The sequence below is a fragment of the Anguilla rostrata genome, chromosome 16, assembly GCF_018555375.3.
Source record: "Anguilla rostrata isolate EN2019 chromosome 16, ASM1855537v3, whole genome shotgun sequence".
Taxonomy (NCBI): Eukaryota; Metazoa; Chordata; class Actinopteri; order Anguilliformes; family Anguillidae; genus Anguilla; species Anguilla rostrata.
Genome location: NC_057948.1, coordinates 26,705,903 through 26,731,088, shown reverse-complemented (window position 1 = coordinate 26,731,088; position 25,186 = coordinate 26,705,903). Strand labels below are relative to the sequence as shown.

At 37.6% G+C, this 25,186-nt stretch overlaps 1 protein-coding gene across 1 annotated transcript in view; it reads right to left on the bottom strand.

Annotated features, from left to right (window-relative positions):
- LOC135241719 (carbohydrate sulfotransferase 8-like) overlaps window positions 1-25,186 on the bottom strand; it is a 122,041-nt gene that overhangs the window by 83,863 nt on the left and 12,992 nt on the right. Inside the window, exon 2 of the mRNA XM_064312326.1 lies at window positions 635-834. Coding sequence (XP_064168396.1) covers window positions 635-809 — 175 coding nt within the window. The 5' untranslated portion in view covers window positions 810-834. The remainder of the gene's footprint in view (window positions 1-634; window positions 835-25,186) is intronic.

Sequence of the window (25,186 nt, the reverse complement as noted above, 5' to 3'; positions counted from 1 at the left end):
AGGCTTCTACGACCACTCCTGTTCAAATCAGTACTTCCCACTCCTTTACTGAACATCACACATTATGTACGCTCCGTAGTGTGTTTGTGAGTAGACAACTTTGGGCCAGTGAAGCCTGAATGCAATTGTCCTTAACTAAAATTAACAGTAAAATGCAAGCATTCATTTTTCATTATAAATTCACAAACTCTAGGCACATTTAACAATCACCAAATTTAATTGAAATGCTTGCATTGAAAAACACTTGTATTTACAGTGCCGTGAAAAAGTATTTGCCCCTTCCTTATTTCCTCTGTTATTGAATATTTGTCACACTGAATGGTTTCAGATATTTAGACAAATTTATTTAATGAAAAACACCCACATAGTTTTTTCATTAAATAAATGAAATAGTAATTTTTAAAAATGTGTTTTGTGTTTACTCAGGTTCCCATTGTCTGATACTACATTTGGCTAAAGATCTCAAACCATTCAGTGTGACAAATATGCAAAAATAGAGGAAATCAGGAAGGGTTAAAACACTTTCTCACAGCACCGTAAGTCAAAATTAAGGACATATATTGATTGAATCCTGGCCTGAATGTACTGATGCAGTGGTTGATGCACAGTGCTGGAGCATTTCTGAAGCACTGACCTGGAGCCTGCTGTTGGACCATCTCAGAGATTTCCTGTAGGTGGATGAACAGCACCAGGCCCCCTGCCCCAAACAGCAGGACGAACCAGAAGGAACAAGGAAGTTTCATGGCCGCCACTCCTAGTCTCCTTCTCCCACACCGTACATCCGTAGCCTTATATTCCATCCAGAACATCTTGAGCCAGCCCTGCAAGAGGGACCTTGAGAAAGACAGACAGATCATCAATATGGGCCATTTGCATATCCCAATAGGGACAATAAGACAGTTATGACAGCGTGGATTCAAAGGATGTGCAAGGATAGAATTGTAGTGTGTAATTGATGCTGACTTGTGAAGTGTGGTGAAAGAGAGACATGTCAATGCTGGTATCTTTACATAAACAGATACTGTACTGTATGTAGAATGGACATAAAAGGCTTATACAGTGATTGATGCTCTAAAGCATCTTTAAAACCTTACTTAAGAAAGGCTTTTTTCTGAAATGGATTTTCCAGGATACCATCCATTACTAAAAATCATTCAATATCTCCATGGTTAAAATTCCACTAGAATCATTATTTGAACTTTTATTCACAATTAAATGCAACTAATTGTTTTCTCTTCAACAACAAGCTGGCAAAAAACTCACTAAACTAAATCACTAAAACTAACTCATTAAGCTGTGATGAAAATCAAGAAAACCTACAATATCCACCGACAACAACTTACAATATCCAATTTCTTTTTAACTCTCCCCATCTCCCCAAATTCTGTTTCTCTAAGATCATTCACTCCTCAAGGCTTATGCAATGTTATCGTCACTCATGGTGTATATGGGTCATGAACAAACCATGCAGTCAGTTAGAATCTGCTCTTTTCTAGGAGTGTATTGATGCAGGTCTCTGCTGTTTAAATGGAGCTGGGAGGTTTTGCCTGGTGTGCGTCTCAGCTTGCCTGACCCTGCACATCTGTGTGGTACCCGGGATGCCATATTGATTAATATGCTCCTGATTCCAGGTCCCTTTCCCCTGAGATACGACATGCATCTGTCTCTCTGGAGCTCTTTCAGACTGCTGCACTCAGCAGGTGTGTCCTGATTTGGGAAGCAGGAGACCAGAGCTGCAGGGACCCTGGTCCTGCACTTTGAGTCCTCAGTTCAAGCATGAAATGTACTGCATGTACAGCTCACGAACGCATGCGCGCTCACACAAACAAACATACCAATACATACACACGCGTGCTATGTTCTGTGTGGCACAGCTATCACTCTCTCAGTCAGCCTTTCCTTTTTTATTAGGAAGTGTGATATCTAATATTAACATTGCAGTACACTCACATAATTCACATAAGAGTTCACATGTATGGATTGCAGATATTTAATGCCATTAGATGATGTCAGATATACTGTCCATTCATGTGTTAGTGAGTTTTAATAATTTTGGTAAATGAAATATTTGTGTAATTAAGGCCCTATTGCAACATTGCCTATCTCTAACTATTGCGGTGGTTTTCTTACAAAGTTAAATGCACATATTGTAAATCCCTTTGGCTAAAAGTATCGGCCAAATTCTTAAATTTTAATGTAAAATAAAAGCAAGTTTGATGTGTTGCTCTCATTAGTGGTTGTTTTGCTGGGGTGCTATAGTAAATATAATCTAGAATATTTAAACAAATCATACAATAGTGATAATGAGACATGCATTTTTTTATGAATGTAAATAATGTAGCAATTCCGTTCCCTGGGCTTTAACAGAGTTAATTAATTTACAGCTATATACATATGTATGGTGTAATTTATAGAAATCTTGCATCTTTATTAAATTAAATACATCACTTTACAATATGAGGCAATGTACATCGCAATATGAGGAGATGACCACTGGGCTTTGAGTTTTGGTCTTAAAAACATCACAGAGAAATTTCATACTTAAGCATTTCTTAAGTTCTGTTTAAATGTGCCGACAAAATTATTTCAGGGAGAAACTGATTTGTATGCATCAGCAGTTGTAACTTGTCCATTGATTCTGCTGAAAAACATTTAGAGTCCCACAAACAAATACACTGCAGGACTCAAAGCTTGGAATTGTATTTATAATCTGTCGAAACCACAGAATAAATAGATTCAGAATTGAATAGGATATATTCACTTTCCTCATTAAAGAAAACACATTTTCAAGACTTATACTGGAATATTTTCACAAGTAATACTGAAAGTCAGAAAGTTGAAAAAATTGACAAAGCAAAGAACAATATTTCAAAGAGTTTAAAATCTGTTTAGACATATAAAATTAATACACAGGCGTTCAGCGATAATTCTTCGCTAAAATTAAATCAAAGGAAAGTACTGATCTGATATGTCTTTGTCTGCCCATATTCAGTACATCTGAACTCAGTTCAATTCAGCAATAATTAGCCTCCCTCCAGTAGGAGTAAGAGTACCATGGATCACACACTCCCTCATGCCCAAAAATCTAATTGGTAAAGCATTTAAAAAATAAGTACAGATTAGTTATGAGAGAGTATGAGGAGGCAACTGGTCTAAAGCCAAGATCCTTCCTTCTCATTGGAGTCACCAATTATTTGATTATTTGGTGTTTCCAAACAACAGAACACTATAACAAAAAAGAAATGTGTCTTTAAAACACAGGCATGTAAAATCCAGAAAATCAATTTACTTCCTGCATAGCACATCAGTCAGATGCATTAGTAATACATCTATTTGGACACAAGAAACAAATACAAAACTGAAGCTACAAACAGTGTGGCAGAATGATCAGCTTAATAACATGGCGCAACCTAAAAATGTGTAAAAATGAATCTTGGATACAATGACATTTACAGAACCAGCTTATTTTGTTTAGTTCGGCAGGGAAAAGTCAACTTTCCTCAGTGGGTGTTTTAATAAAAGAAAGTAAACAACATCCAGAAAATTTCCAGAACTGGTCAGCGTAGCCTAATCCTCCAATGTGGCACACATTTATTGAGGTGACTTGCCTCTAGCCTAAGGGTGAAACAGAGGTTTGCACAGAGAGAGAGAGAGCCTGAGCGGTTGTGTGATATAAAAATTGGCTTTATCAGTCAGTTCCCTAAATTGAGAGCCTTCTGACAGGCAGAACCTGATTTTATTGCAGTGCAAGCTACAGACATGGCTTACCGTATCCCAAATTGCAGAGCCAATTGTAGAACACACCGTGCTGTAGTTTTTGACAGCCTTATAGTTCAATGCAAGAGCTGACTGCCTGTTTTCAGTCAGTATTTCTGGAGAACAGTGCTGTTTGTTATAGCTGGTTAGCAGCATATGCATGCTGACTCATGATGTATGGTTAGCTAGTTGTAATATCAGTTACTGTACCACTCTCTTGTGGTAATTATAATATGATCCTCTTTGTATCCATTTTCATTTTAATGAAACTTCTAAATGGAGCCACTCTGTATTTGCCACTTGGCTAAAATGAAAGCCAATGACTCACAAATGAATAAAGCACAACTACACTAAGGAATGTATGTCTCATAACGGTCACATACATTGTACATTGTACAGTAAGGCTAATGGCTGTGGTAAGTTCTTCCGTGTTGCTACTGCACTGTGTTTTACAACTTTATTCTATTTTACTAAGTAGATAACTAGTTTTATTACTGTCTTACATAGCCTGGATTCAACTAACACCTGTCCATTACTCTTTGACCTGAATTGAATCAGCTATTGTGAGCTCATTCTGGTGAGTTCTGAACTTGCTCAACTGCGTGAAGAAAATAATTCTGACATTTAAGTCAAATTTTAAGATGAATGTTGACTGAATCCAGGTCATGATTTATATATTATGCCTCAGTAGCATGTATTAATATTATGCTAATTTTCCTATCTTATAAACCCCCCCTGTACATGTCAATGCGGGCAGCCCTTACACTTTAAGAACCCCTGCCCCAGGAGAATGTAACCTGCATCGAGCTATAAATAATCACTAATACAGTAGCTTATAACAGGGCTATATCTGGACATGTACACAGATCTCCCCTTCTGATTATGAGATGACCCCCACCCTTGTCCTGGGCCCATCCGTCAACTGCCAATATGTCCCAGCAATCTTCTACCCTCATAGGCCCTTGTGAAGGCAACCCGTCAATTTTTTACTCACCCAGCATAACTCTGGGGAAGTATCTGGTGATGCAATCACTCCCTCAATGCATAGTGAGCACGTTTTGAGCCTTCAGAATAAAACCCACAAAAGCAAATTTGGTAGTGATCACAACCACAGACATATGGCTCTATTCCCTTTACTCTCCCACCATATGACAGCATTGTGCATTTCACCCATCTCTCACATAGGTTACACATATTACAGTTTGTCAAATCTACTATAATTAAGGAACGTGTGACAAACTCACACACAGATGTGTGTATGCAGTTTAAAATGTAAGTCAGCAAGACTGAGATGACATTGGGGGGGGGTTGTAAGTGTAAATTGTAAATCAAGCGTAAATTCCATTTAATTAGCACTTTTGTTTAAAGACAGACTGTAGGGTAACACATAAATCAACGGCATATCTAACTGCACAAAGTACAATAACAATAGGTGAAAAAGATTGATATACAGCCTGATGTGCCTGATGAATAATTCAGGTTCACCTGACATTATCAATGCCACTGATTTATTATTGATGACTGCTTTCATGTAATATGGTACAGAAGGTAAACTGAATATAGTAGAGATACTTTTCTTGTTAAATGGAAATTGAATGGGACAGTTAATTGGTTTTGCAGTAATACTTGAAGACACAAAGACAGAACAGGCTGTCCAGTAGATAACGTGAATTCATCTTCCCAATCAATGATGTATTATCAGAGAAGTGTCTGTACACTTTTACCGTTCATTTTAGCTTCTGAACATCGATCAAAATGTTATTTTGGCAGTAGTATAAGTTATACTCAGCTAAAAAAAATCTAAGCTCCAAAAATGATTTTAGTACAAGAAGGAGGCAAGTTTTTGCATGTGTAGTTTAAATTCCACAACTTCAATCGGGGTATGTATTAAAGCCACTAAATTACCCACCAGATTCAATATTGTATATTTGCTGAAGATTGTATGGAATCAGAGCAACTGGAGGGTGGAATTTCCATGCATTCAGGCTGGCTAAAATGGAAGCTACTGGTCTTCTCAACTTATCAAGACTGTGTAACACATTGGATTCATATTCAGTTCATATTCATATTAACTTAATAAAACTCTTTAATATAATAAAGCAAAATACAAAGAAAGCTATATATCTATAGCAATGGCAATACACTACATATTACAGGTTGTTTACCAAATAAGCTACTTGTATAATACAACATGCGTTATAAAATAACTGTTTTGCACTGCAGGAAAAATATAACATGCTATTATAGCTACCTGCAATACACTGGACAGTTTTGGAAAAGTCACATACAAGTGTAATATTTGGAAATATTACAATATTAATATTTGTGTGCAACACTAAGTACATTTCAAGGATAAGGAAAGAGGCCTATTTATCCAGAGGGGAGTTCAACAAGGCAAATGTTTGCATACTTTCGCCAACATATTCAAACTTTCTTCTGCTATAATAGCTTATATTTGACACTAACATCCCTTGCCATTGGCTAACAGTCTGAAGGCACGTGGGAATAGCTTCAATACAAGTAATTGAGTGTCATATCATAGTCCTTCAGATAACTAGCGAGCTAATTCTCATATTTTATTTAGGTTTTTGCAAGCTAGTGTCCATCTTTATTTGAAATGTGCTTGTGGTAAACTAAATGGAATGTTCATTTAAAATCATTCAACAGCCATAAGTTAATTAGCAATGAACATAGCTTGTGGGGAATGTACGCCTTCTTGAATGAAGCTCTGTTCTGGCAACATTATTAGAAAACATCCCTAACTCTCAACATCTGCTGTCTGTCCCCTCTGCTTCCCCAGCAAATTTATTACCTAGATCATTCATGCAATGATTATAAGCCTGTTCTTCGCAAACTTTGAAGAGGGGCTTTTCTCATTACTACTCAATTTAGATGTTTACCAGGATGTTTTTTTAAAATCCATAATGATATTGCTATAATTTGCACAGCATGAATAGGATTTTGAGCATATTATTATTTGCTTAGAGATTGACAAGCAGTATGTCCTTATCCCTTGATCAGTCCTCTAATTAATATTTACCTACTGCTGGCAACTAGGCTAAATACAGCATGGCTGCAAAAACATCTATTATTTTGGGGTCATATCTGCTTCACAGACATGCACTATAAATACAACACTGGCACCCAAAGTTGTTAATTAATTTGTGAGATGAATTAATATTTGTTAAGCAAACAGCCAAATCAGTATTTAAAAATCTTAATGGCCACCCTGCTGAAATCTCCATCTTGAACATCCTAAACTGGTCAAGCTGGTTTAAGCTCTGTTTTTGGCACTTTTAGCTGGTCAACCAACTGTTCATCAGCTGACCAGCCTATGTAGTCAGCTAGTCCACCAGTTGAGCAGCAGCTTACTCTACCAACTTAACTAGCTTTGACCAGCTTTGTCCAGCTAAAGACCAGCTTAGATCAGACGCAGTCCAGCTTTGACCAGCTTGAAGTGTCGAAAACACAGCTTAAACCATCTTAAAACAGCTTAGAATCCCAGCTGGTCTTAGCTGGAATTTTCAAGGCAAGGCAGTGAGCATCATACAGCAACAGTATTTGGCTGAATTATAAATACCCATAACACATGACATACGCTTGCTTTCTCATTATAAAATACAACCATGCCCATTCACAGCCATGCTGGAATTTAATTAGTTTTAGCATTTGTATTGTGCACTGTATAAGCATGATTACGGTTTATCAGCTCATGTGTGAGAGTATGTTATGTTGGGATTCATCTATCCTTCATTTACTGGGAGCTCATTTCAGAGAACGTCAATGCCCAGTAATTCACAAGGGAAACTGGGTGACTCGCAGAGAACTGAGGGGAGAACATGGATGAGAGCAGATTACATTTGGAATTGTACAATGCAGTATACATTGCAGAATTGTAGGAATTTGCCAGCACACTCATTAAAAAAATAAAATAAAATAAACAAACAACTGTCACCCTCAGAAGTGCAAAGCTGGCTTTTTAATATGTACTGAATTCCTGAGATATGGCTGCCTTATGGATCTCTGAATTTACAGACATTTAGTACTGTTTTGCATGCAGGGCAAATGAAAGATATTAATCACTTTAATTCTCTGCATTCTGTCCTCCTATAGCATACTCAAGCGTGCCGTTCTCCACATTTTTATACGTGTCAGATGAATAAACAAATATAGTGGTATGTAACTAGTAATGCTGCCACAGGGACCAGTGTTTGTCATTCTGTACCTGATTCCTTTATATAACATGCCACTCCTCTGCCAATAAAATGGTGGTGGCAAAAAATAAAATGAGCTGGCAAAGGGTTGCTTATTGACTTATATATCTACTTGAGTGCCTCTTCTGTGTGCGTGTTAATGACATTGCAGACACAACACAGCGAATCTTCAATTTTCACTACACCGAGGCAATGCAGCACCTCTGCTTTCTTTATTTGTAATATACTGTACTGTAAATCCTGTTTGCTGAAATATTACGAACTTAAAATGTGTGTGCACAATTTTGAACATCCTAACGGCGTGCTTTATCTTTTATATGAAACCTACATATCCTTTAATAATGAAAAAGATTTGGAATTTCTGCCATACTTTTCAAAAATCTTTTCTTTGTATGTGTTCAGGATCACTGGCTCTCTTGTCTGTGCTTCGGCAATGGAAAGATATGCGATTTCCTGCTACATTTCCAGAACAAACACGGCAGAGGTGATAGAGGCGTGTTTGGACACCGCTCTAGACACCAGCCCCTCTTAATGAAAGGCACCGTGTGCACCTGCTTCTTCTGAGTCAGTGTTCAGCCATCCTTTTATCTGCGATGATTGCTTTTCCCTGGATTCCAGCCAGGACTTTTCATCAGGGCGGAAATGCCCTCTGACATGCCGGTGGGTTTTAAAAATCAGAGCGGTGGCGGAACACCTGATGCTCTCGCCTCGGACCGCAGCCCTGGATGGAAGCCCACTTTGAAATGAGCAACACGGAGACGAGTCTCACCGATAAGAACCTGACCTTTAGGGCCAAACTTACAGTATTTTAGAATGCCGAAGAACCAAATGCCGATAACTTTTTTGTGGACAAATAAAGGCCTGGCATTCCAATAATTCTTAAAATATACCAATCCAGAAGGTTTCCAGATGTCAAAATACTTAATTTAAAATGAATGTTTTAAACATGTGAGAACATCATATGGTACTCTGTAGTGCAGCTATTTAGTGTCTTTCGTCATTCGGTATTTAGCTATTCTGGACATTTTGTTAGAACTGGGATGTAAACACGGAATCGCGTGTGGGATATGTAACATTAGCAGGCTATTGGTACATTATTGCTAGCCAATACACCTGTAAAATGAATGACTTTTTCACAGTTATCCATATCCTATTCAAATATTAACCTCTTTATTTTCTCAAATACAACAAAAAATATGTATATGTTCATGGCTATGGATAAATGGTTCTATTGAAGCTGCCTTATCTGACCTGTGTTCTGCAGTTGTTACAATGTCCTTCAGTAAGCAGTTATTGTGCATTGCTTCAGATAAAGCTGCAGCCAAATAAAATGTAATGTCACATTATATTCTTATACTCCTGAGGTACAGAGTACAGAGAAATTAATTATTGAAATATTTCAGTGTTGTGTTTTATAATCAGTGAACCCTGATGAGGATGAGAGTCTTTGTTTGCAACTTTGTTAGCTTTGTTAGTGAAGTTGGCCACATGTAGTGAAATAGCATGCATGCTGTATCGAAATTCAGTTCCTCTGATTGAAATAAACTCAGGTGAACTACCACAGGCTCTGTAGCCACACCTACCCCACCCAACACAGAAAAGAGTGCCACGCCCAGAAACGTCCCAAACACATTTAGGATAACAAATACTGGTAAAAGGCGCAGGAATTTGGTGAAAATAAGTAGAGAAATATATTAGCAGTACATCGTAAATATGCCATAGCAAGGCTATTTGATAATTAAGTTAGAAAATATATTAGTCTGAGCAGTGTTGTACTGAAATGCACATATATTCTATTTCTTGGGGTGACAATGCTGTGTTTGGTTCATGAAACCTTTATGTACAGGAGCACTCAGATTTAGAGTTATCTTAGTATAATATCACTACTATATCAAGCATATTATGAAGTCATTTTTACAGTTAGCAGGCTTTATTAAAGCCCAGGCAGTTATTGAAAAGCATAACATCTTGTTTTATACTGTACTGCATCATGCAGTAAACGTCATCTCAATATTTATTAGTGCTCTCCGCAACAGTCTCATTACCATCAGGTTTCCCATATCAAAGCCCTGAATTATTCCCACATTCAATGTTTTAGTACCAAATCGGAGTCACATTTATACATGCTCTGAAGTGCTGTTTCTCTCTCTCTCTCTCTCTCTCTCGCTCTCTCTACATAGACCATATATGACAATACCCTTTGATAAAAGCTGAGAATCTTCACTTTAACCACATGTGAATTGTTTGATTACAAATCTAAAATTGTCCCGAACATTACGGAGATCACTGTAGTTGAATATCTGTTTTAAAAACATGAAACAGTGCAGAAATTGTGAATTTTGCCTCATGTTCATTGTTTTTGAAATACATTATTAGATTAGAGGGAAAACAACCAATTTAGATACAACTGTCCCAAAACATTTGCTTGTATATACTGTACATACACTATATGGCCAAAAGTATGTGGACACCTGATATCCAACATGTCTTCCAAAATTATGGGCATTAATATGGAGTTAGTCTACCCTTTGCAGCTACAACAACCTCCACTCTTCTGGGAAGGCTTTATACTAAATGTTGGAGCATTGCTGCAGGGATTTACTTCCATTCAGCCAGAAGAGCATAAGTGAGGTCGGAAACTGATAAGGTGATTAGGCCTGGCAGTGGCACGCAGTTGGCTTTCCAACTGATCCCAATGGTGTTAGATGGGGTTGAGGTCAGGGTTCTGTGCAGGCCAGTTTACTTCTTCCATGCTGAATTTGGAAAAACCATTTCTATATGGACCTCACTGTGTGCCCGGGGGCATTGTCATGCTGAAACAGGAAAGGGCCTTCCCCAAACTGTTGCCCCAAAGTTAGAAGTAAAGAATCATCTAAAATGTCAATGCATTAAGATTTGCCTTCACTGGAACTAAGGGGCTTAGACCAAACCATGAAAAACAGACACAGATCAAGAGGTGTCCAGACACTTCTGGTAATATAGTGTGTATGCGTGTGTATATAACATACAAGCATGCATTTAACATAATGCTCATTTAGCGTAAATTTCACGTCATGTCAATCCATGATTCAATGGTGCAATGGCAGCACTCAAACATGTAATCAAACACACAACCCCATGTTTCTAGTCATAAGTCAGTATCTTAATCACTACACCACACACACTCACTGTCACCCATGTGTAACCTATAAGTTACATAGACATACTAAATAAATGGAGAAATCCATATAGCTGCGCTCTTTCATTTTACCTCTGATTGAATTATGAACTCTATATTCGATTAAATAATTGCAGCCCTGAACATAATAATGTGATTAGAATTTAATTAAATTTTAAGCCATTTTAATTTTACTTAAATTAAATCAACTCTCCCATTAAATCGACCATGCAGTGTTATAATGTGAACCCACATCATGGATCATAGAAGTGCAGACGTGCTTATCCCTATTTAAAATGATTTTATTTACCTTCTAACCTTGACTGAAGTCCCTCTCATTTATTATTCGAAGACTGTTTGCAAATGTATTAACTGCATGCCTATTCTTTATGTACCGATTAAGGGATAAAACCATACTTCTCTCTATGCATCGAGACCATATTTGATATACTGGCCTATAAACACAAATTTATGTCTGCGTGAAGTTCCCCAGTGTGCAATCAGATGTCACTATTAACAACAAAAAAAAAACACTCCATGCAATGGCTTGATAAGCCACAGGGAAATCAAATGCAAACATACAACACAAGTGTAAGCAATAAAAATACTATATGCATCACATTTGACTTGGTGGTTATATTGCCCAGGGCTTGTAAATTTTCTTTAAAATTATGGAAAATGAAAAAACAGTGTTTGGTGAAATGGCTGCACAAATTTACATTTTCTTTAAGGCTGAAGCTTCCAACTTGAAATAATGACAATAAATACAGCTGCAAGCAGCGATGTTGGGAGCCAAGCACAAACTGAGAGCCATAGTGCATTGGGGACTACTTTGTGATGGTCTGCGAGCCTAATTCAACTTTGGTCAGTGGGTGCAGCACGCGGTCTGCAACTTGTATATGCATTCAAATTTTTGTTCGCTCTTTATATTCTGGATTTAAAACTATGACTTAATACACTGCATTTATTGAATGAAATAAGCTGCGAACGTATTCCGCATTATAACTGTGACTCTAAAATAATGGTTACAGAGCATCTTTAACAATGTTACAAACTTCAGTGATAAGGAAGAAATTTTAGAGCATTCAATAAAAATGTATTGGATCAAATCAAATTTATGTGGAGGAAGCTGAAAGGGAGTGGGGTAGGGGGGCCTGTACCCCTGCTTTAGCAGGGCTCTTTTACGTGGGCAGACATAAGAGTGGGTTGCTTTAATCGGGGATCTCTAGAGCTTCTCTGGGTTTCATTTTTTGATTATCATCTTGGGCAATGTGTATGCATGTGTGTGCACACGTGCAATGCCATGCATTTAGCCTAATGCGCCGTACATAATGTTTCAGCCATTTAGATGGCCAACACCAGGGTTTGTCTCCTTAAAGCATCTCAGAGTAGCAATGCTGATATACTATCAGTTTTGCCTTTCAGCTCTTGGTAGACAACATGAGGATATGGACAGGAATGGGCACACCTACTGTGAAACACCTCATGAATACATGCTCCTGTTTGTCTTTGGGCTCATATTCTTCTAGTACATTGTACTATTACTAAAATGCAGTGGGATAAACACCCATGCTAGCTCAGGAATGGGTGGCACCTATATTTTAGCCAGAATGGATATAGTTGTGTCCAATTTGAGTTACAGTTCAATTTCTCCCAGTAACAGAAAATAAATTTACCACTGAGCTCTCAAGTCTTTTGTTTTCTTTTTTCTTGCTGAGAGAAATTGTACCTTCTGTTACAATAAAACCACAGGAGAATATAATTTATGTCATAAACTGCTATATAATATGCATTCATTACTTCTCAAAGCAGTAAAAACAAGAGGGAACAAACTTATAACTCAAGACAGGTTAATTGTCTGGTTTGATAAGCATGGTCAGACATTGTTCTTACACAGTGACTGTGAAGATGGTAAGGGAAGGGAGGTGATTCTGGTGTGATTAAATTCTTCTCCACCTCATATTTTCATATTCCACCAAGCAGAGCCTCATCAGTGCTCAGTAACTCCCACCTCTGTACATGATTGCAATAGTTATATCTGAATATAAATTTGGGTCTGGCCTTCCTAAATATTGTGCTGCTGAACTGTGCAGATACATTAGTCACGAGTGCTTTGCTTGTTCACCTCTACTGCATATAAAAATGATAGTGCTGCTGGCCATGAAATTTACTAGCGCAGGTCACACCCCTTTAGTCTTTCTGGAAAGGAGGGAAAGTCTTATACTAGCATGCCTGACATAACAGCCAATGTTCCACTGCCAAAACGCATAACTCCGTTGGCTATCAGAAACTAACAATACATGTAAAAATGCACATTAAAACATTCAGCGTTAAACAAACTGGGACAGAGTGCGCTGAAATAGTACATTTGATCACTCTCCGATTCATAAACTTGGCAGGACTTCAATAAATGAATCCCACCATTTCACCTTATGTGCTTTATAGAGGGCAAATTCCATAAATCTAATTTAATCTATTCTTTTAAATAAAATGAATGTAACCTTTCGCCAGATCTGCCAGAACAAGACGTAGGCTTCATTACTATGGATTAATATGATGGAAGACAGGCTTACAAAACCAGTATCTTTGTCAGCTTGCCCAAAGACTCTCTCAAAGAGAGGACAAAATAAACAAACGACAAACTCTGCCCTGACTTAAAGGGTAAGCCCTGCTTCTTTTGCTCGATTTTTCCACGTACATTTCCCAGCTGTAGTCAGCACTCTGAAATTGGAAACAATGAATAATATTGAACCCCTGAAATAATATTGAATATCAATGCCTTGATAGTCGCATTCCGAATTACCAAACACTGATTAAGTAATTATGATGAAAGAGGGGTTTGCACTAAATTGTCGGTTTAGCAGAAAGCCGAATTCTGTTGCGTTGCTTCTAGTTGGAGACGTCCCTGCACGTGAATTACGGAGTACAGACGGAGCCACTGTGTTTAATTTAATTCAAATGGGAAGGCAAAAGACAAACAAAATTGCCTCTGCATTATTTATTATTTGTTCAATAGCTGATTTGAGGGCTGAGAAATAGAAAAAAAGCAATACAGAAAGCAATTGCTGGTTATTGGTAAATAGCACTAATGTGATGCTTAAAAGTGAAGCAGCCCGTATTTCAACTTGGGGGGGAAAAATATTGCATTTTATGTTTCCTGCCTCTCTGGTACTGGGTATTGTTTGTGCCCATTGTATGTTTACACGTTACATTCATCTGTTCTCACTGACGCAGCTTGAAGCGTGAAAACGTCAAGTCTTTGGCACTAATAATGTGTACAGTCCAGGAGGTGTGCTCCTCAGCGATTGTACGGTTTCTATTCACGATTTTATGAAACGATCTCAGGAGACAGTCCGGAAGAGGTGGTTTATTACAAAGCTAGGGAACTAGTGCGTGGACCCTCAGCCTTTGGATTATAGGATTAGATGTCCTTCACCCGTCTGACACCCAAGCCTTTGTCTGATTTCGCGCTGCCATTTTGCAATGCCTTGGAATTGGAATTTCTCTCTTTGTGTGCTGGATCGCTCACATGATAAGTCACATCTGGCACTCTGCGATTGTCTCACACTGAAATACCAAGAATCGGCCAGTTGCAAAAGTTCTCAGCTTCCGGTGGGTGAAAACCAAAACAGAATGATTGTCGAAATGGTTCACCCAGTGAAAAATACTGAATTTGCATGAGAGATGTATTGCTCTGTTGGCTGGAACAAACTGGAACAAAGTTGTTTCATGTTTGTACGGACTCCAAAGTCAGCAGCAACAGCAGATGTTAGTAGACAAATGGGATTTTGTATGGGGCCTTCAGATCCATACAAATACATACAGTACATTTCTAACATGTGGATGTAATCCTGCATGCACTCAAAGCAATGATTTCTGGAATTAATTCCAAGCCCCATCTGCTGTGAGAATCATGCATCCTCTTGTAGATTGGTGAGATCTCATAATCACAAATGTGTTGTTTCCCGAAGGGTGTACGTGCTACTCCTGTCTTGGGCTTTCCCTGGTAACTATCGCTTTGTTTTTGGCTTGAGGTTCTTCCTCATTTAATGTATTTCATTTGCTGCCATCCCCACAGCACGCACGCGCGCACACACCCACGCACGCACGCACATGCACACACATGCACCTACACACACACACACGCACATGCATAGCCATCTGACATGCGGTCAGAAAACAGTGCTGCAGAAAACATTTCCAGCCACCAATTTCCAGGCATATGTTAAAAACTTAATAAATCTGGTTGCCAGTGCAAGATATTTTCTCCTTCCTGCTGTCCATGCTGGGAGGCTAATTGGATTCTGGTAAGAAGAAGAATCAGGTCTACTTTTCTAAGGTATTGCAGTTCCTTGCTTACTTGAGTTTGCGCAAGTACAATGCAGATCAATCATTCAGGATTGATTAAAAGACTATAAAATGTTTTCCTGAAATGGTTTGATGTACCAATAAAACATGATTATCACTATGATAAAACAGCAGCAAAACCATTCCACCTTAGACTAAGTCATATAACTGTGCATTCAAATACAATTTCTGATTATTGTCAGAGGGTCATACAGTATAAGAGATAGTGGCTTCATCTTAAATGAAGCCAACAGGGAAAACAATGTTGTTCTTAATAAACACTGTAATAGTAGAGAGAATAAGACAAGCAGTGAAAACAGTCAATTTTAGAGTAAAGAAGCCTTTTTGGCCTACAAGAAGCCTGACTTATTTCACTTGATTCTGTTAGACACCACTGGAATACACATTCACAATTTATTAATGCTAGTACATAGCATTGCAAATATGTTGTCAATCCAGGCAAATCAAATTTTAAATGATCCATCATGCAACATTAATGACAATTTAGATGCATGCAAATAAAAAATGTGAAAGCTTAATTTATTTCCTATGAGCCAACTGGGTTTAAAACCTTTTCTTGAATGGACATATTTCTCTTGAGTTTTTTTTTTTATTCCATTGAGGGTTTCAAGCACAATGTTGGCCTTTTAATAATGGTTTTCAATAATACAGTCTTTGGATATCCACTTCCACTTCAAGTTTAAAAAAATAAAGCTGCATTTGTTTTCTTCAGTTGCCAACGCAACATTACTTCAAAGGGTCTGCCATTCCCACCACTGAACCAGCACACCTGATTAGGAAACATGGTAAACTAAACAAACCTTTTGGTAGGTTTTCAAGTGTGCTTTCTGTCCAATCCTGCCTTCATATAAAATATAAAAACCATAATTGTTAGTTACAACCTGAAACTGAAAAGCTGAGTTGACTGAATACCTTTTATTTTGAAATATGGATAAAAAATCTGCAATATTTGTTATAGACAATTTGTTACATGAATACTTGAGTGTTATTATCATATGCTATTTTCATGTCCTTATTTTCCATCAGTCATTGTTTGCTTTGATTGTTTTGTACAGTAGTTCAGGTGGACAGTTGCAATTATGCAAATTTGTTCATTTAAGGCAGCTTCTGCTGTACATGTCCAAAATTGAAGCCAATCTTATCTGCCTAGCGTATCCTAATTGTAATTCAGTCCTCCTACACAAATATGTTGGTGCAGCCTTATATCAGACAAGATGGTGAGTAATCTTGGCATTTAAACATTTAAACAAACATTTTACATTTCTGTTTTAGGAATTTCATCCAATTTTGAGAAATGGTTCATTTCAGAGACAGATCAAGCCTCCTGCAGTAGACATCTCAAAACCCAAAACTAAGCCTGACTATGCATGACATAGCGCTGTTTGTACTTTCCAGGAGAAACAAACAGTATTGTCAGTGGGTTCAAAAATGAAATATAATGGATATTTGATACAATAACTTTCTAAATGAACTGTGACAAATGCGTGCAAATGTTTTCCAAATCAAGTTTGTCGGTACAAGAAATAGATTTCTATTTTTTTTCTCTTTTTTGGAATCTCCAAATGTACTTCTGGAGTTACAGTACCACTCTACCACTCAACCCTGACAGGAAGCATTGCAGCTGAAGCATGTGCACTCCTCTGGGGCACTTCCCTGCAATCCAGAGACTATTTCTGCAGTACAGATGGGAAGAGAGGCATTTCTCTCATTGAAGCCAGCAGGTAGCCTGCTTACACTCAATGTGTTGTTGAGAGGGACAAAGTCAGTGGTGACTTCAGTCACACTGGCCAACATGAGTCCTATTCACTCCACAAAGGATGCACTTGTATGGATGGAATTCAGTTCTTCCAATTTTAACACCTGCAAGGAAGGTAACAGTGATTTTCATCCACCTGTGATGTATACATATAGTACCTGTTTATCTTTGCTGTTTAACTTCCTATCTTTTACCACTCTCTCCCAAAACAACTTTGCCTTTGGTGGGAGCAGACAAGTAATAAGCCAATCTTTTGATCTTTTGTCCTGTGCCTATTGTCAGTAGGTGGGTCCATCTGTGAAGGTGCTTAAGTAGTCAGGTAACACTGTTTTACAGGGAAAGGGATCTGAAACAGACACCAGTCTGGGTAATTAAGGGGATAGAAAATAATTGTTTGGGGAGTCTTGCATGTCTCCCAGGCAACGGTACAGTATGACTCTCTTTGACAGTGTTTTAGTAATTTCATCTCATTACTGTTAATATGTTGTTAATGCTCTTACTATTCCTGACAATGATTCATTAAAGATGGCAAACTGATTATATCCTTTCCATTGTACAAAACGTAAGTATTTGAAAAACCAACCTGCAACCAACTGCAGACTCAGCTATATCTGACTGTTGAGATTACAGGTATTTTTTGATTCTCAGAACATTCCCAGAATGTTAGTTATGTTAAGACATTCCAAGCACATGCATCTGTCTAATTTCCTGGGTATCCTTCAAGCATTCCCTAGGTAGCAAGGAACATTACAGGAACAATCTTTATTGAGCTTGTGGACTTATTATTCAAGTTTAAAAATATGAATTGTGGATGGTCATCCATGTTCATTTTGGTAAAGAATATTGTAAATGTTAAATATTTTCCAGTATTTGCCAATATATTAATTCAGAACATTCTTCTGAACTTGTTTTCTCAAGTATGCTCTATAATGCTTTGTCGTTCCAACAAGCTAACCATCAGGGGGATGTTGCCAGCAACAGCGTATGCAACATGCCTTGTAGATTTTCTTTGGCTGTGACAGAAATCGTTTAGAATAATGAAATGTGCTAAATCTGTATGGGGAACATTCTCTCGCCCCTTCGTAACGTTACCACACAACAAAATGGGAATCTGACTAGTTGTGGAAATGTTCTGTTTTTATCCAGGATAGCAGAGATAGCTTGCACTCAGAGGCTCTTCTAACCTAGGGGCCAAAGCTTGGCATGTCCCATTTCGGAGCCACTGAGCGATTCAGAACTTCAACCACACCTCTAATACAGCATGCTCAATTCACAGTATTCATTTCCCATCTCTGTTTCAAAATATGCGAGTGCATACTCAATTATAATGGCTTTCATGTCTGCAATTCTATAATATAATATAATATAATATAATATAATATAATATAATATAATTTGGAAATATATAGCTCTACCTTTTGGTATGCTAAAAAACTTCCATCATTGCAATAATTGCATGCAGAATGAGTAGAATTCCCCAAGCCAGCAAAACTCATGATTGTAAATTATATTTACTTCCTCCAGTCAGATCTGTATTCAGATGATCAAACTAGGCGGTGGTAAACAGGACTTTGGGGAGAATGTTTTTATGACCGGTGTGTCACATTTATTGCCGTATTGTTTATGTAAAAAGGTCAGGTGTGTGTGTGTGTGTGTGTGTGTGTGTGTGCGTGCGTGTGTATGTGTGCGTGTGTTTGTGTGCCTGCAGCTCCTCTGTGGAACGGCTGTTTTCTTGTTATTCCAGAACATGCAGGACAATCACAGAAATGGTTTCCTGACATTTTCATCATTGATGCACATTTAGCTGGCCAAAATTGATCATTTAGCCTCACTCAATTAGCCTTACTGAGCTTACATTTTTATTTCACATATTGCATTAAGCATTTGAAGGTGTATGGAGATTGGATGTTTCAAAGTTTTGACAGAAAAATAATATTAATCTACATTTGAAGCACAGAAAGATTATTTGAACTAGCCAGCCACCTTCTTATCCATCTTCTCTTATTTTTATCACTACTATCTAGTGTGCTATAAGAGGTATAACCCACTTGGTTGAAAATATATGGTTAGCAGCCCTCAGATATTTCCCAGGCTGAGTGATCACACCAGGTGTGCTCTATATTCAACACATCAACAGTTATGATTTATACCTTCCATTTTTTTTTTCTAATCGTGTGTACTGGAAGGTAAAGTAACACTAACAGTATTTGGGTTTTTAAAAAATAAATAGAAATGAAAACAAAAATTACAATATTCAGAACTCTAATGATTAAACTGATATAAACTGAAAATTCAGCAATGCAAAAGATACTTTTTCTTACTCGTTTTAATTAAAATGAAGAGGGTTGAAATATAACCAATCCATTCTAATATGGAGTGGTAATTGAAAGCATTGGTGTTATCAAATTGCTTTTTGAAGTCTACTTTCATGTTATGTCATGATACTGTTTTCTCCATATCCCAATTTGTAAGAGAGAAGAACTGATTTAAAAATAATTGCAAATACTTTCCCCTTGGATTTTGAGGCATAAATCATTTGTGACCAAGCTCATCTCTTTCATTGATTTTTTTCACAAAATAAACCAGATGGATTTAGATGTGAAAATGATCTATTATTCCCCTTGGTAAGATTTATAGATTTTCATGTATTACCATGCAGTAAAACAGATCTTATAACATGAGCTGATTTTTTTAAAAAAGAAAAAAATATGACCTCTTTAAGCCCAGTGCTTACAAAAAAAGGTGGCAATACCTCTTTATAGCATTTTACCATGATTTCAGCTTTTATGGTCTAATTAAGTGTATGTGGTTAGAAGTTAACAGTATCAATTTAATGGGTAGGTGAACTTGTTTCACTCTCAGGTTATCAAAAATGCCAGAACCCGGGGGTTATAAATGATGGCAGAAGTGCTTGAGGGCCGATCGTGACTAAGAGAGAGACAGACTCCACCCTTTGAGATTCAACATCTTTATGTGCACAACACATCACATCTTCCTTTACCATCTATCACACAGACACAGACACAGGAGTCAGCAATAACTGTTATATAGCTTGTATGATTTATGATGAGAGCATCACATGGTGTTGGGAACCATGTTAACTTGCATGAAAAAAAATGTCTTCACGTCCTGTTGAGCCATAAACTACTCAGAAAGACAATAAGAAATGCCAAGCTAACCCTTATGTTATCGTATGAGATACACAGCATGAATCATATTACAGGTCTCAGTATAAATTATTTGCAGCCAGCAGATGGCAAATGTAAGCTGTTCATAGATTTCAGAGCCGCAGTGCCAGTGCTGGTAACCTTGGCATTAATGGCAGTCCTATCTGATTTAAATTGTGTCTGCAAGTTTAGGAAATGTCCTGGGTTGAAGTTCCAAGGTCAGCGCCGACACTAGGATGGGAATACTCCTAAATTACAAATTCTTGGCCGGCAGCCATCCCCATCACAAGCTACATTTAGAGTTACACTCCCCCTGAAGCAGTAGGATAAAACTTTAGCTCCTTTCACAATAAATTTGAGTGGAATCACTCATAAGAGCGCTGCCACTGATTGCTTTCCCAGAGAGGGCATTAAAAAAAAGATGGCACTTCACTGCAAAGCAGAAGGCTCACCTCCCCCTGACCTATCTGAGATCATGAACATAACATAGTTCCATGCAATATTTATGAAAAATAGAAGAGCCTTTTTCCTTATCAGTTTCACTATAATGCCATGATCAAATCAAAGAGAGAGAGAGAGAGAGAGAGAGAGACAGAAACAGAGAGAGCAAAAGAAAGAGCTCGCTACATACAGACTTTTGTGAAGAGGCTATTTCAGTGAGAGATTATAATGAGCAAAATAAAAACCATCATCTATCATTTTGCTGTAAAAAGCATTGCAGTTGAGAAGTCAGCAAATAATAGCTCACAGATAACTGAAGGTTTGACATTTTTTAGCACCTGTGTTTTTTAAAAGTGATACTACAAGACCTCTGGGTTAAAATATTGCACAGCTTATTTTGTCATGTTAAAAGAAAGACTGACAGCTAATATTACACAGAGTTTGACTACTGGCAGTGATGGTTTGTTCACAGTTCTGTTAAACCATCTGACAAACCCTCTTAAACAGTTGCCAAAAGAGAACCAGCAAGCAAAATGACAGTAGATTGATGACTCTCTCTCTCTCTCTGTCCTTTCTTCTTAGAGGCTATTTTTTCCTTCAAATTATTACTTCTGACTGAACAAACGGGATCGTTTTTTAAATATTTGCAGAGCGGTTCAGAATTCAGAATTTCACCTTTAGTTTTGCATTGTCCATAATCACTTAGAGCACAAGTCATCACAAGGGCAGATATTTCTAGATCTGGAAAATTATTAAGCATTTTGCTGCACTGGCTAATACAAAACAATGAAATGCATTAATATTGTATGATACAATACTGTATTGTATAGTACTATAGTTACTGCACTATTAATTTTCATATTTAACAAAACACTGCAAGCTGATGTAATCCCTGATGGAACATTTCCCCTTAAAATCTAAAAGGTATTCAAAGCATTAATGTGTTGTGCAACAAACTACAAAGCACACAGACTACACCCCTTAAAACCTGTGGAGCAGCTGCTCCAAATATTCAAAATAAAGGTGAAGAAAATGAATTATTTGGTCAATAATAAAGTTAATTTTTATTAATTTCACACATGCTGTAACAAACCTACATATAGCAAAACTAATTATCTTACTAGAAAATGTAAAGTATGATAGATTACAGTGATCCAATTGCAAAATGACATGATGAAAGGCGACTGATTGATGTCTAGGGAGTGGAAAATTAATAATGATATTATTACCTTTTATTGTACTAATCTATCTGTATAACTTTTGGTATGTTCTATTTACAGTAATATGCTTACTAATATACACATTATGCCATCTTTGAAAGATTCATAAAACATAAGCACATAAAACCAGTTGTAAAACTAATATACTGCAATTTATAAAGTGTTGTTATTATATCCATGCGTGAATTCCTTTCACAGAGTCGATGGATCATATAATCACTCCATGATAAGTGTTTGCGTATTTCAATCCTATGTCACATTTATGTAGCAAGCACCTTACATATCTGACCTGGCGGCTGCGTACGACAATGAAAATATGACTGTGCACCATTAATTCAGATCCTCATATAAATGATCCAGCCCCTGTCACTTACACTAAGTAAATATTCAGATAAAAGAGGAAATGTGATATGTGCAAAACCTTTTTTGCTAGGTGCACCAATGTTAAAATAATAACAAACCCACCTAGGTGTGACTACCGAGACACCTTTTTGCACCCTCAGAATAGAATTCACAGAGTAGTCACTGTCGTGGTAACTATGTCTCTACATGTGGATCAAATAAACACCAGGGAAACCAACAGAAAAAGTATTTTAACAATGTTTGAGAAACTCATCATTTATCATTCTGTTCAGTGTGTTTAATCCCATGCTGCTACATATCAGAATGCAGAAAAAATTATCAGTACTCTGATGTGTCATGAGAGCACACGTGAACTTTAAGAATAGGGTTCATTTTCATGGAGTGTGAAGCACAAAGAAAAAAAATATTCTCAGTTAATATTGCAAATATTTATTATGGATGGAGAGAGGGACTCCCTGTAGAGAAGAATTGGCTTCCCATTAATCATTTTCAAACCCTGTGTTGAACATCAGATTCACAATTCTTACATACCTCTCAAAAATATTTCATTTTGTCTCAGACTCTCAAATGTAAACACCATACTAGACGTTATCGTGGTAGCTTGTCAAGGGTAATGTGTTCTGATTCTGCACAGCAGGGACTCACATTTCTGGAGAGGGTATAGTGAATTGGGTATTGTTAGCTGGTTGTATCTCAAAAGGATAAAGCAAATGTTTATGTATTAGGATAGCTTCTGTCAATTCTCAGCATTTCACTAGCATATTATAGCATTTAGCTCTTAATTGTAACATAAACTATTCTTGTTTTGAAGGGTAATTGCTTCAAATATTGGATGTAGCTATCTCCAGATAGTGCTCCCAGCTATGTTAGAAACATATTTGCTAGTAACGGTGTTGTAGTACACCAACTATCCAAAGAAACACCTCATTGTTGCATTTGTCCTAGAGAATACACGTTTGAGCACATACAAAACTAAACATGCTTTAAAAATTTTACAGTGGGGGAAAAACTTTTTAAACTTTACAGTTAATTAGAGTGAATCAAGATTCAATTGAAAAAAAGTCATTGTTTTGTTGTTGTTCCATAAATAGAACCTTATACAGTACTTGCTGTTATGGATATAAGCACTTTACAGATAAACACAACCTAAAAGGAGTCAAGAAGTTCATTAAATGAAAAAATTAAACCATGTCCAAAGATAAAGATATACAATGCTAAAGACAAATCCATGTCTGTTGGACCATTCTGTAATTTATGATATAAAAAACAGTGCTCTGCAACATCTTTGACATCAATATTACTTCCACACATAAACCCTTCATTACTCAGCCTATTTCATAATTTTCACGCCTGTCATTGATGGTGTCCCCTCACTCTCAACACCACGACCCCTATTCCAAAGCTGTCTTTTTGAAATTGACTGGCAACATGATGCCAGATAGTTCAAAACAACTTACCTTAAAGAACAAGACAGCCCCGTTCAGATAGCCAAATCTTTCATTAAAGCACAGCTTTTTAAAAAAATAAAAGATTTACCAGGAGGGACTATTAAATATTTATATTCCTTGATACATGTAGAATTCCCAGGTTTCCAGAGTGTCTGTTCCCATGAATTATTTGGTGCAGCGTCAAGGTCTGTTTCTGCCTTAGTTTTTACAGATCACACCAACTACAACATCTTTTTTTTTAATACAATACCACTGCATACTGCTGTGTGGAGTTACAGAACTGTGCATAACGCTTCTATATGATATGGATCTTTAAAGTCTTTGACACTAAACATATTTTATAATGTTACACCTGGGTGAGAGAGACTAAAGTGAAGCGCTGCGGATAGGTAAATGCCACCATGTCACGTCCACTTCATGTGAACCTCAAAGTGCTTATGCTGTAGCTGACATCGGAGAATTGTTACTCCTTTACCTATCATCAGCATCATTAAAAAAAAAACATAAAACTATTAGAGTACTCTCACAGACGTGAAGGAATCGTGTATGACCATGGTAGAGAAAAGACTGTCCTGTACATATATGTCTTCAACTCAAATTTCTCTGATGCTTGTGTTGCTACTGTTGTTATAAGCATTTTTCACATTTCTTCACAAACAGTTAGACAAGTGAATTTTAGCAATGACTGAACTCACCAAACCACTAACACTTCCATTTAATCGTTATCCAAAAGTAAAGAGGTGTTGACTGACTGCTGGCCACAGAGGGCGCATATGCTATCTGCAGCTCACCAGGGCAGACAACACCGCAGAGCTTTGCAGGTGGAGATGCAGAGGGAAGAGTGGAGACAGAGAAACATGGCCAGAGAGAAAGAGAGGAGGGAGACAGAGAAAAAGAAAGGGTGGACACAGAAGCTTGGCCAGAGAGAAAGAGAGGGGGAAGACAGAGAAAAGGAAAAAGTGGAAACAGAGAAGCATGGCCAGAGAGGAAGAGAGGGAGAAGTAAATGGCTAGAAATTACAGCGACTTCCCCTTTGCCTGCTTCCCTCGGCAGGCCTGGTATGATCTGGCCAGTTGCTCAGGCTCTGACAGGGACAGGACAGTGTAGTAGAGGACAGCGTGCCTCACGCTGGGCCAAGCACCACTGTGTGCCTGGGTTAACTCCCTCCTCAGGGCAGCCATTGATAGGCTCCTGCTGAGCGGTCACTGTGACCCTGCTGGGTCACTATCCCATGGATTTTAAAAAAAGGAAAAGATTTAATTATATGCCAACTGCAAGTAAGCCTTGCCAAGTCTT